At 42.1% G+C, this 13,454-nt stretch overlaps 1 protein-coding gene across 3 annotated transcripts in view; it reads left to right on the top strand.

Moving 5' to 3' along the window:
• Positions 1-13,454, top strand: part of ASPH (aspartate beta-hydroxylase) — a 220,290-nt gene that overhangs the window by 96,119 nt on the left and 110,717 nt on the right. For all 3 annotated transcript variants that reach the window (XM_068525742.1, XM_068525741.1, XM_068525743.1), the window contains one exon: positions 418-462. In XM_068525742.1, coding sequence (XP_068381843.1) covers positions 418-462 — 45 coding nt within the window. The remainder of the gene's footprint in view (positions 1-417; positions 463-13,454) is intronic.

Below are 13,454 nucleotides of genomic sequence, written 5' to 3'. Positions count from 1 at the left end.
AAGATTCGTTTCAATTTAACTTTTTGTGCCATTAACAAGAAACGAGATGCTTTAAATGTCTTTCCTCAGCTTTCTTATCAAGTCTGATGCAAAATTGTGGTGAAAACTTAGGTTTTAGTTCGTATCTCCTTTGCCAGACTGTGAGTTTTGAGGTCAGTCAGTTAGGCAGATAATGTTTTAAAGCCTGTAGTTCAGGACAGTTGAGAAATATACAACATTTTACGAAGTTATAGCTAATTCTTCTTTGTTGGGATGGTGGAGAAACCTAATGTTTTATGATAATTGCAGTTGAACACCCAAAAGGTCTGTAAAAATGATCACTGTAACTTAAAGATCAGTGGTCTGTATTTTAAACACTGGTCAGCAATCTGTAATGCAGTGTTTTATGATTTATGATTTATTTATTATTTATTTTAGAGGTGCACGTGCCCCCTGCAGAGGAACAGCGAGAAGTACCACCAGGTATGGCATTTTGTCAGATGCATTGCTTTTTCCTTTTTTGTTTAATTTAAAAGATGCTGCTGATACACTAGATGGAATGATTCTATGAAGAGTAGAATTCCCGAGAGAGGAGGATTAATTATACCTAAATTTAAAAAGAAAATGTTCTGTGTTTTCGTCAGTTGAGCCAAAGTAATGGGAAATAGACATCAGACTGAGTCTAGTACATATTTGTTGAGCTAGAATTTGAGGAGTATTCATGATCAAAGTACTGTATGATTTTTGCCATTATAGATGTTGATAGTAGTGGAAGTTAGGGAAGCTTTTTTTTTCCTTTTTTTTGATTGACAGGCTATTTGATGGAGGATGTGGAATCAGACTTGCCTTCAGATAAAAGTTTAATAGTGCTTAAATTAGTGACATTGGTCCTCCTTCTCCCCCTGTCTTCCCCAAGAACACCCTTGTGCCCCGCGTGACCCAGGCAGTCCTTGCTGCCAGCCCACTGTGCTACACCCGTCCCTCTGCGTTTTCCTCCCTTCCCCCGCATGTCCCTTTCATCATCAGTGAGTTTAAACTCATCATCAATGAGTTCAACCAAGGCCTGTGCTTTCAAATGCGTTTTAGAGGTGACATTAACCATACCTGCAATCGGAAATTAACATAGAAACCTCTTGCTTTCAAAGTGGGAAAAAAATGTTTCATTAGGAGAGGATTTTCCAACACCTCTTTCCTAAATGTATTTCTTCTTGTTTCTGTGTTTTATTTCCATTTGTTTTCTTTCTGTGTCATTTATTGGTTCAATTTTTACTCACATTTTTCACATTATGCTTAATGTGAATTTTGTAGCGATGATGTACATTTGTATTACTGATTTTGGTAGAAATAATTGTGCCTTCCAAAATTTATTGAAATACTAAATTTCAAGAGGAGAAAAACCTTTTATAATCAAAGAGTATTTTTAGTTACACCACAGCTCATATTTGTTTATTTAACAGTTGGGATGTTTTAGATTTTGATAGTTGTTGTATGTTGTACATTTAGAATATATACGAATACTAAAGGAACCGCATTGTTGGTATTGTGATATGAATGAGAAAAGAAATCCATGGAGAAATTGATCTTTTACAAGATGACTGCTGGGCATATATGTATATTTTGTGTTTAGGAAAGATGCACTGAGCAAGGAAGGTTGATGTTTCTGTCCTGCTTTTGTAATTTCCTCTTTGTTGTTGAGCAGTGCTTCACAGAGCGCCTTGTTTCTAACCTGAGGATGCAGGGCAGGTTACTGAATTTGCATTTTGATTACTATCCATTCCTCTAAAGAAAATTGTTTTATAAGTAATCCTAAAAATAACGAGTTTCTACAACACTGACATTTTTCTAGTTATAGTTGATATTTTTTTAATATTTATCTGACTTGAATGAAGGTATGAAACGTAATATTATTTTCTGACCAGAAAGTTCTGTGCTTCTACTTTGGTGATTTATAAATGAAGCCCAAGAGTTTCCTTGGAACATAAATACAAAATACTAAGTGGTTGGGGGGCTGGAATAAGGTGCTTTTTTTTTTTTTTTTTAAAGTTTAATTTTTTATTTTATTTTATTTATTTATTTATGGCTGTGTTGGGTCTTCGTTTCTGTGCGAGGGCTTTCTCTAGCTGTGGCAAGTGGGGGCCACTCTTCATCGCAGTGCGCAGACCTCCCATTATCGCGGCCTCTCCTGTTGCGGAGCAGAGGCTCCAGACGCGCAGGCTCAGTAATTGTGGCTCACGGGCCTAGTTGCTCCGTGGCATGTGGGATCTTCCCAGACCAGGACTCGAACCCGTGTCCCCTGCATTGGCAGGCAGATTCTCAACCACTGCGCCACCAGGGAAGCCTAAGGTGCTTTTTTTGATGAGATGTTTAACAGCTGAAGTAAATGAAAATAAAGATTTGATTCATATGCATACCTCCTGACACACAATGAGCTCCCAGTAAATGGTGGCTGTGGCTCTTATTGTTTAGTAATTAATTAACCTGATCTTTGAGGTGGATCAAGAGAAGCTAAATTCTGAAAGACCTGGTCCAGGAGTTGTAACCTGTCAGTTGTAATGCATTTGTCTTACATTCTGGTGTCATAAAAATTTGAGTGATGCACCGCACGGCTGTAGTTTGACCTTTACCAAAGAGGATATGAGGCGGAGAGTCAGCAATAATTATTTGTAATGATTGCACTGGGTTTGCTTATTTCCTATTATCTTCTTAGTCTTACTTTATATTACATTTTTTAAATTATTCAATCTTACAAAAGAATAATATTCATAAATCAGTCTCTATTTTGTACAGTAAGGTGACTGCTTTTGCAACAGTGTTGAACTGTGTGATGCAGGAACTGAGAAAACAATTGTGGGACCCATTTCCTTACTACCTTTCAATCTTTAAAATTTCTTATTCAGTGGAAAATGCAAACTGAGGCCCTCTGCAAAATGCTGGATATCGGTTTTTCCTGGCCCTCAGAATCTAACTGATAATTACTTTGCCTTCCCCGATCTTTCTAAGAATTCTAAGATTTCTAAGATTGTTGTACAATCTTAATATTGCGCATTAAAGTTCATAATAACATACTTACTTATCGTTGTGATAATCCCATGGGGTGGGAATTGTCTTAATTTACTATTGTATCTAGCCACCTACCAGGAGGCAGTGCTAACTTTTATTAAGCATTATGTATGTCATGCTATTCTAGACACACACATGAATTAACTCCCTTAGTAAATATTTCCAGTAGCCCAAGAGGTAGACATGCTGTTATCTCCATTTTACAGATGAGAAAACTGAGGCACAGCAAGGCAGAGGAACCTGTCTGACGTCTCAGAGCTGACAAGTGGGAGAGCTGAGTTCGATTCTTGCATTTTGGCTCCAGAGTTCACATACTCAGCTTCTGTGCTCTAGAGGATTTCACATAAATGAAGGCCTAAAAGCTGATGCGTTTTGAGAGCCGTTTTGATGTGATAAAAGCAGAGATATTGTATTCTTTGGCATCTTTTTCTTAACATGCATTAGCACTTCACTTAAGACTCAGAAATGTTGAAGATTAATTATGATCCATTGTGGAAAACTTAGTTGTCCAATAATTTAAACTTTGCCATCTTTTGTTTATATTTATAAATTTATCAGTGCTTTGCTGGCATACTTTTGGCAAGGATGTAAAAAGTCAATCCTAAGAACTGATCATTCTGATATTAGAAGTCAATCATTCTGAATACCGTGTTTTTTTAAAAAATTGATTTTGGAACCTCTGCTCCTTTAGTGGGTTTTCACCTTTGTCCTCAAAGTCATATTTTTACTTGAAATCATACAGCATATTTCTAGCAATATGACAGCATAAACATACATAGCACAAATTGAATGGCTTATGAAGGAATCGCTTAGGAAATTAAATTTCCTGCCAAGCAATACTTTAAGGCCATTTGACTAACTGGTTCCTTTAACAATTTTTCTGTCATGGCACGCCAGAAAAAAAACTTAACAGTTACGTCTTGTGATGATAATCATGCTGTTTGAAATGAAGATATGTGAGCATCTGTGTTTCTGGGTAGGTCTCCTTGCTCTTGTCTCTCTGAAAATGGAGATAACATTTGTAACTCATCTCACGTTTGAATATTCTAGCAGGGGTGATGGTTTCACTCCGTTGCATCTGTCCAGAGCTGTCACTCATGACTCCCCTGTCACCCAGCATTTTCTAACACTGACCAGTAAGACGCACAACCAGCTTTACGCTGTCAGCACTAGAGGTCTTAGCTTATGGTAGTAAGTGCCTAATACGCATATCATTGTTACTGATTTGATCATTCATCTATTCAAGAAATACGTATCAAGCAACTCCTACGGTACAGGCTCTGCCCCGGACAGTGAAGACACACAGTGAACAATACAGTCCCTGTCTTGTAGCGGTTCACAGACCTGTGGGTGTACAGCTGGGGGTAACAACCAGTACGGCGTCATTAGCTTCTCAGAGTGGTACACAAGGCAGCACCGGGAGGAGGGGGAACTAACCCGACTTTGGGACCCGGAGTGCAAGCGTGCGGAAGGCCTCCCACGTGTGGTCGTGCTGGAGCGGAGCCTTGAGGAGCTGCTGGAAGTGAAGGAGCTGGCACGTCGGGGGTGGGCACGGCAAGTGCTTGCAGCACAAAGACCAAGGTGGTGTGCCAGGTACAGGTGTAAGAAGACAGTGTGGATGGGCAGGCGGCGCTTCTCGGAGGATCCCATAAACGATGTTTGAGAATTTGAATGTGGGCCTGAAAATGCAGGGAAGCAGCAGAAAAACTCCAAGCCGAGGAGTCGTATGATCAGATCCACATTTGAACAGAGGAGTCCCGTGAGGAGGTGGAGACCAGTCAGGGGGCAGATGTGTTCATCTAAGCAGAAATGATGGGACCTGGAACTGGTGGCAGGGATGCAGAGCAGGGATACAGAGCAGGGATGGATTTCACGGACCTTGGAGGTGGAGGTAATTTGGTGGGAGAGGGGCTGGTTGAGGGGGAAGAGTCAAGCTTGATTCCTGTGCTTCTGGCTTGAATGGATGGATGATGGAACCTTAATGGAGATACAGAAGGCGGGAGGAACAGAGGGTAGCAGAGACCACTGGCCTGAATTTGGAGATGCTGGGTTTGCAGCTTGGTGGACTACTTCTGAGTGGAGACGTCTTCAAATATGTAGGGGCATAATTTGAGTCATTCAAAACTGTAACTGAGCTTTAACGTTATTTGCCTTGTTACCAGTACTCATACTTTGAATAAGTTCCCATGGTCTCCAGGATTTTTGATTGCACAGGTTACAGAAATGCTTATCCCTCACACTCCAGCTAATGGTTAAATTCTAAGAGAACCTAAGGTCAAACGCATCTTTTAAAACTTTCTGTTGAGGTGTAATTTACACACAGGGAGGTGCTCACATGTTGAGGGTACAGTTTGATGGACTTGTACGTGTGATACATTCTTATACCCACTACGCAGAGTTCTTCTAGCCCCTGGAGGTCTCTCCCTCTCCCCTCCCCCAGTAACGCACCCACAAAAGGTAACTACTGTTCTGACCTGTGTCATCATAGATTGATCTGCCCGCCTTTGAATTTGATTGAATAGAACCGCAAGTAAACACGCACATACATATATACACTTTTTTTGTGCCTGTTTTCTGTTGCTCATCTTTATGACTGTGAGTTTCATCCACTTTGATATTTATAGTTATTGGTTTTATCACTGCTATTTACTGTAATATTCCATTTAAAAATTCCTTTTTATGTTTATGGCTGCAGGGACTATTTCTAGTTTGGGGCTATTATGAAGAAAGCGGCCATGAATATTCTTATACATGTCTTTTGGTAGACAAACATTCATTTCTGTTGGATGTACAAAAGTATACATATAATTTCCAGTTACTTCTCATTAGCACCAAATAATTCTGCTTATATAAAAATTTCTGGTTACACACACACACACGTATGCACACATGTAGACAGATACATAGGGAAGGAAGGGAGGGAGGGAGGAAGGAAGGATGGATCACAATCCAGCTTTAGAAATTGTATCAAAATTTGACTGGGCCTTTATGTGCAGAAACTCCTTTTTTACTCTAATTGTAACATAGATCCAATGCTGTGGTAGTAAAATAAATCAGACACTAGAGTTCGGAATAAGAAAATATTTGTTGAAAGTTGGACAGAATGAATTTTACTTCTTTTAAAATAGTGTATACTTTTTTTACCAACCACTTATATCTTCAGTAACATTAAAATTGATATAAGATTATTAAAGTAATATATTTTAACTGCAACTTACAGTATCCTGTTGCCCCTTGAAAATCCTTCCTATATTTGTGTTTCAAATGCCATACTAGGTTCCCTCCCCATTGCATTTCCTTTTTTTTTTAAAATTAATTCATTATTTATTTATTTTGGGCTGTGTTGGGTCTTCGTTTCTGTGTGTGGGCTTTCTCTAGTTGCGGCGAGCGGGGGCCACTCTTCATCGCGGTACGCGGACCTCTCACTGTCGCGGCCTCTCTTGTTGCAGAGCACAGGCTCCAGACACGCAGGCTCAGTAGTTGTGGCTCACGGGCCCGGTTGCTCCGCGGCATGTGGGATCTTCCCAGACCAGGGCTCGAACCCGTGTCCCCTGCATTGGCAGGCAGTTTCTCAACCACTGCACCACCAGGGAAGCCCTGCATTTCTTTTTAATACAGTGAAAACATTGATGGGAGAAATTTAATGCTTGTATTTCTCAAAAGACTGACATTTTAAAATTCAGTTGTAATTCTCAGATGCTCTAGAGAACCTCTGATTTTCATTAGCTTTGCAATGAAAGTAGTAGGAACTACTTTCATAGTAGCAGGTGCCCCAGGGACTGCTCTAGGTAGTGAATCGTTCTGTTTCCCTGTTGCTGTTAAAAACAACAACAATCCAAAAAAGAAAAAAAGCATTTACTTCTGTTGGTGGGTTTTTTAAAAGTAGAGTAAAAATGAAGCAGTTTCACAGTCTATGTCTAGTTGGTCCTTTAATTTAGATTTCCCCTTATTTTTGCAGATACTTAAAGCTTCAGAAAGGCTGCCCCTACCACCACAGGAGGACCAGTTTACCCATACGCTGCAAAAGATGGCTGGGATAGATCTTGTGAAGTAATTTCTGAGCAGACCAAGATCTTTGGGAATGAACACTAAAGATGTTTTGAATGAACCATAGTCCACTGGCATTTTAGTGTATTTTTTTTTAGAAACAAAAATCACATGTGATGTTACATTCCTGCATGTCCTTTTCTGATAGCCTTAGTGGATCCATTGGATTTCTTTTCTTTTTCCTTTTGTGACACAGCTTTTAGTCTTACCTGCATTTATGTGTTTTTCAGACAATAGTTAATAATCGTATTGATGATGTAGCAGCAATTGTCATGGCAGGGTTTTAATATCTCTTATCCGTAATTAACACTAACTATGTTGGGCTGACTTGTATACACTGTGTGAAACATGATTTAAAACCACTAAGAGTGTCTTAAAAACACTGATGGGGTCATTATTAGCTGTGAAGATTTGCGTTGTATATATCTGCAGCAATACCTTTATAAAAAATTGCTACATTAGCTTCGAGTATTCAGGGTAAAACTCAACATTTGAGATTCCTGTAGCTTTTAGCTTGTTAATTAGAAAAAATTTAAATTTCAATAAAAGTTTAAATTATCATGGTTAATTTATTTTTCAAAATAAGGGGGGGAACTTATTGTTAGGACGCAGGGGAAAGGAATGGCCTGTTACATCATGCAAAAATGCTTTTCCACACCTCGGAGTGATTGTAGAATAGCTGTAGTCCCGTGAGTATTTGTTTAAATTTTAGAAAGTCTCTTACCAATTACTGGTGCATAAGGTAAAGGTTGTTCTGCCTTTGGCTGGTTAAGTAACGCCCGTACAACGCTGAAGCCCGCTCCGTGTATAAAAGTCCACAGGGCCTCTGGCTTGGTGATGTGTAGGGTGTGTGAAAAGTGCTCACAAGCCAGAGGCCCGCTGCTGTTTGACAGTGTTTGAGCCTTTTCCTTTCCACGCTGAAGCATTTCTTCTATTTTTAGTGTGAGTAATTTGTGACTCAGAGATAGGTGCCGTGATGAAAATACTCATTTGTTAGAAAAAAAAGGTAGCTACACCCTCATTTTGAAAGGACCCTGAGCTATTAAAAAAAAACTCTAAGAAGTGGTTTCATTTATGTGTCCAGGGAGCTCTTGATCATGTTCACATTGTTTTAAGATAAAGTGACATTTTTTCTGCTTTTAGGGTTAAAATCAAAGAGATTTTATATTTTTATCATTAGAGGTCATCGGTACAATGTAGTAAGTTATGCTGAACCGTAGTGTAGTGAAACCCAAAGTAATATGTTAGTAAAGAAGCAATAATTTTCTAAAGCTGTGATCTGGGTAATACAGAGTTGCTACTCAAAAATCTCATAAAGCTCTTACTCCGTATGGTGAATTATAGAACACTACTTTTTATAAAGCCATATTTTTTTAGGGAAACTTAGGAGTGACATAGAACTGATAAATGCGTAGAATAAATTTTGCTGGATTTTTGTATATAATCATCTCTAGAACTCTGGACATTGAGGATTCATTACGCTGTGGTCAACTTCAAATACTTTCTAATTCCAAATATCTCAATGAATGAGCCTTGTCTTCACAGATGTATGCCAAGCTGGGCAACATCAATGGATTTTTCTAAAAATAATGTAATCATCTTCTGTTGAATGTTATTTGAGTGCAATAAAATGCAGAATTCTTCTCTACATTGTCATTATTTTGAAGTATATTATTTTTTGTTTTGTTATATAACAAAATTGGTTCATCTTATATTTACTAGTATTTTAGAATATTATAGCATTTTTGATGACTAAAATCACAAAGGCGTACCTTCAACCTCTTTCTTAACCTATTTCTAGTAGGTAATGTGTATTTATTTTGTTTAACATTTCCTATTATGCTACATTTTGGGGAGCAGAATGAAAATGAAAGAGCCCCTGCATCCATCCTCTGTAGGTTTTTGTCCGGCGCCTAGAAGTTCTGATAATTCCCTGGTGCGGCCACTCCCCTCCCCTGTACCCTTGGATCCTCTGTTGACCGTCACACGGTGGGGATATTAACTTCAGCCTGGTTGAGGGGACCAAGGATTCTGAGCAGCTGAAAGGGCAGCATAGGGTACAGAAGGTTCTCTTTCTTCTCATCTTCATTCTCTGGGCAGAAAAGGAGAGCTAGACACATAGGGACGAAGCTTCTGGGGTTCTAGAAAGTGTTGTTTCCTCTTCCAGTGTGCCCAGAAGAAACGCTTAGAAAAAGACTTTCAGGCAAAGCAGACCACTTTTACTGACTGCACTTACTCTGCTAAGTGCTGAGGTAGGGAGTCGAGTTTTCCCAGCATGTGGGTGTTATTACCCTGCTTGCAGACAAGGAGACTGAGGGTCAGAGAGGCTGAAACGCCTGCTGGCTGAGGTCATTCACGGCCTAAAGGCTAGGGTGCTCAGGTGGGCACCGGGTGGAAGGTGGAAGCCATTGGAGGGCGCCCACAAGCTGGTGGAGGGCAGTTAGGTAACTAAGGAGTAATAGTCCAGGAGATGTTGTGATAGGACCTGACCTGGGGAAGCGCTAGTGGAGAGAGAGGACGGGGACCAGGTGACTTAGTGAACACTGGGTCAGGGAGAAGCGGAGCCCCAGGTCTGGGTCTTGGGGGGTGAACAGATGCCAGTGTGACCAGGAACTCGGGAGGACACACAGGCCTGGATGGAGATTAGCTTTGCCAACAAGAACTGGCCAGTAGGCAGATGAGCGCAGTAGCTGCAATATGATTGCGTTCAGAATAATTGAATATACAAAAGTGATTTTTCTTTAATGGTTGTATGACAGTTTTTAAAAGATTAAGATCCTGTTTTTTTAGTAAGGTTTTTCTTATTCTGTTAAATAGTGTTGAAAAAGAAAAAGTAGGCGGGAGCCCAGAGCGAGGCGCGCCGCGGAGGAGGTGGGATCCGGCGCAAAAGTTTCCTCCCAACTGCGGCCCCGCGCGCCACCGCCAGGGCTGGGGCCGGGGCCGGGGCCGGAGCAGCTGGGCCCTTGCACCGCGGCGTCTCCAGCCCCCCGCCACCTGGGGGTCGCCCTCCCCGCTGCCGCCTCCTCTCCGATTCCCGCCTGCCCGGGGCGAAGGGGCTCTGCTGTGAGCCCCCGGCCCGGAGGGGCGCCCCGGGGTCTCTGTGCCCGCCCGCGCCCGCCGGCCCAGACACCTGTTCGGCCCGGCCCGGCCCGGTCGCCGGGGGCCGGGATGAAAGTGACCGAGCGCCTCGGCAGGACCGCCACCGTGGTGCCCTGCAAGGAGGGCCAGCTGCGCGTCCGGGAGCTCACGCAGCGGGCGCTGCAGCGGTGCCTGAAGACCCGGGAGAAGGGAAAAAGGAATCGGAAGCCCTGAGAATACTGCGCTTTACTCTCCCACATGGCAGCCATCAGTTGGAGCTGAGGACATCTCTTCGGAAGGAATCATTGTGCTGTAGTCTCCATTATTACCTTTCCCAATAGATAAGTGTGCTCCCAATACTGTTCCCTTGTGCGCCGGCGCCTCAGGGTTCTGGCCTTTCTTTCAGTCGGATCTCATCCATTCCATGGCTTCGGCTGCCCTCAGGCACACACCTCTAGTCTTGAACTTGCTATAGAACTCAATATCCGCCAGCCTGTGGACTTCACCTCCTTGATGTCCCACATACAGTTGGAGCCCAGCCTGTTCTCCGTACATCTGCTTCTCCCGATTCTCCTGTAGCCTGTTTCTCCACTTCTGGTGCCACCATTCACCTGGTTGTCTAATCCAGAAACCTGGAAATCCTTCCTTCCTTGACGACCTCTCATCCTCCATATTCTACCACTTGTCTAGTTGGTCAGAAAGTTCCCTTGATGCTCCCGTGTGCTATCTCTTTGATCTGCTTCCTCTTTTCTGCGCCAAACTTTGCGTTTCTCATTCCTGCCGTGGGGAACTGCGGCAGACCAGTAACTGGCCTTTCTGCCTTTCCTAGCTCCCAACTCTTCCAAGCTGTTCTCCGTTGAGGACTTTACAGCTGCAAATCTGATCATGTCTGGAGTATTGCTGCGAGTATTTGAATGGCTCTACATTGCTTTTAGGTGAAAACCCACTTTGCTTACCGGTCCAGTACCTTCTCTAGTCCTCTGTACCCTTTAAATTCGTACACGCAACGTAGTATTCTGTCCCATTTTCCCCACCCCAGGTAAATCCTGCTTATCTTTCGGGGTGAGTCTCCAGTTGCCTCTTTCTCTAGGAATTCCCTCCCTCCCTTTCCCCCTCACCATCACTTAGGGGCCTCATTCTTGTGTTCCTAGAGCTCCCTATGCTGTGCTTTCATTTTGAAAACTACATTTACTTTATACTGTCTATTGGTCAGGGTCTAGTAACTTAACAGACAGCCCCCGAAGGGCAGTGGTTTATCCCAGCAAAGGGTTCTCTTTCTGGGTGGGAGGTGCGGGCTCTGACCCATACAACCACCTGCCCACCGTTCCTTTTGGCTTTGGAGTTTTCTGCAGATCCCCTGCACTGTACTAACTGATGAACAAAGAGAGTGTGGAGGTTGCCACAGGAGACGTAGGGCCTGGCCTGGAAGTGGCAGACATCACTTTTGTGTCAGCATTCTACTGGTGAGACGGGCCATGTGCACCGTCTAGATGCAGTGGCCTGGGGAAGTAGTCCACTTGGACACAGGAGAGCAACTGGCTGGGCTCTGCCACATGGTGCAATCGTTTTGTCTCTCTTACTCTACTGTGGACTATTCAAGAACAAAGAATGAGTCATTTATTTTCCTATCCCCATTTTTTAGCACGGTATCTGATATATATAGTATGTATACCAGAAATGCTCGTTGAATTATATCAAATTCCACGTCGTTTTCTTTCATAAAAATGAAAATGACCTTGTATTCAACACAATGTTTTGTAAGTTTGAAATCTTTATATGTGGTATAGTTTTAAAAAGAAAGTCTAAATGCAACTTTTCTCTTGATTATCTTCAAATACCTCATCACATCCACATGTGCTGTAGGCAGTAGTTTCGTGGTCCAGTATATCTGCCACACTGATTGTCTTTAATAACAGCTTCAAATTCTGACACGTTGACTCACTTTGTAGATTTTTGAGACTGAGTGCTCTGCAGTTCCGGATTGTCAGCAAAGGAACATCATAATGTTTTTGTTTCATGAAGATTTGTGCCATGCTGTCCCATATATTTGCACAATGTTTGATTTTCAGCATTTTATTCATTAATTTCATGTTGATTTTAAAAATGATTCTGCACTGTCAAAGAAAAAGAAAAAGAAAAAGTAATGTTAGTACAGTTAGAGAACGTGTAACATCGCTTTCTTTTCGTGTATGTATTTAAACACTAAATTCGAGTTACTGGTGAGATTGTACTTTTGTAATTTTCTGGGTTGGACTGAGTGTAGAGTTCCCTTTTATGTATGGACTGCCCGCTATTGGAATATACAGAGCGTGACTAACGTAGTATTGTTGTAGAGTGTGGCCTTCTGAATCGGTCTTAATTGTTCTGCAACCCTTGGCAAGATTCCTTAGCCTCTCTAAGCCAGTTGCCTGATCTACAGAATTAAAATTACCTTTCAGAGCTGATCGTGTTAAATGGGATCATCTGCATTAAGTGTTTAGAACAATGCCTGGCAGACAGTTAAATTTTAATAAATCATTTTCCTTATTGGCACATCGAGGGCCATTTGAGGTCTCCCAGGGAAGCCTATGTACAAAGAGTAAAGTAAAGCAAAGTCACGCTTTATTCTACTGTGCAGGATGCTAATGAGGTAAGCTGGATCTCTTAGAAAACTTTACCTAAGCTAAATTTAAGCACTGAAAACCCGAGAAGCTAAAATTCCCTGCTCTGTGTATTTTCCACACCCATACACGAGTCTCAGATCTCAGCATGCTGATGTGAGGTGGGGCAGAAGAGGACACAACCGAGAGCTTTCGCCCCAGGGCTGGAACGATTGGGCTAGGCCTTCTTAGGGCAGCCTCTCGCCCGTCCTAGGTATTGCATTGCCCGGATTCCTGGGAGCACACCTAGCCAGGGCCCTCCCACACCTATTTAAAAGGTGACCAGTTCAATCCACTCCTCCTTCCTTGGTTTCCCCCCAGGGGCAGGAAGATTTGTGGAGAGCCCTAAACTTTTCTTCATGACCAGCACCCACCCGTCTTCTCTAGTCAACTTAGAAACTTGCATTTTGTGCTTGATTTTTAAAATTACACTAACCACGTGTCAGGTAACAGATTACTGGAAGGTGTGGGGACTCCCAGCCCTCCTGCAGGCATTGCTGGTACCGCAGAAAGAGAGCTCCTTGGAGATCAAGATTTTTGATGCTTTTCTACTATCCTGTATCCCTGATGCCTACAAGAGTACAACTTACTAACTGATGTACTGCCTGTACTGATAAGGAGGGTATATTAATAAGATCAGAAATTCTAGAA

The sequence above is a fragment of the Eschrichtius robustus genome, chromosome 17, assembly GCF_028021215.1.
Source record: "Eschrichtius robustus isolate mEscRob2 chromosome 17, mEscRob2.pri, whole genome shotgun sequence".
Taxonomy (NCBI): domain Eukaryota; kingdom Metazoa; phylum Chordata; class Mammalia; order Artiodactyla; family Eschrichtiidae; genus Eschrichtius; species Eschrichtius robustus.
The sequence above is the reverse complement of the archived record's forward strand: the minus strand, read 5'-3'. Positions and strand labels throughout refer to the sequence as shown.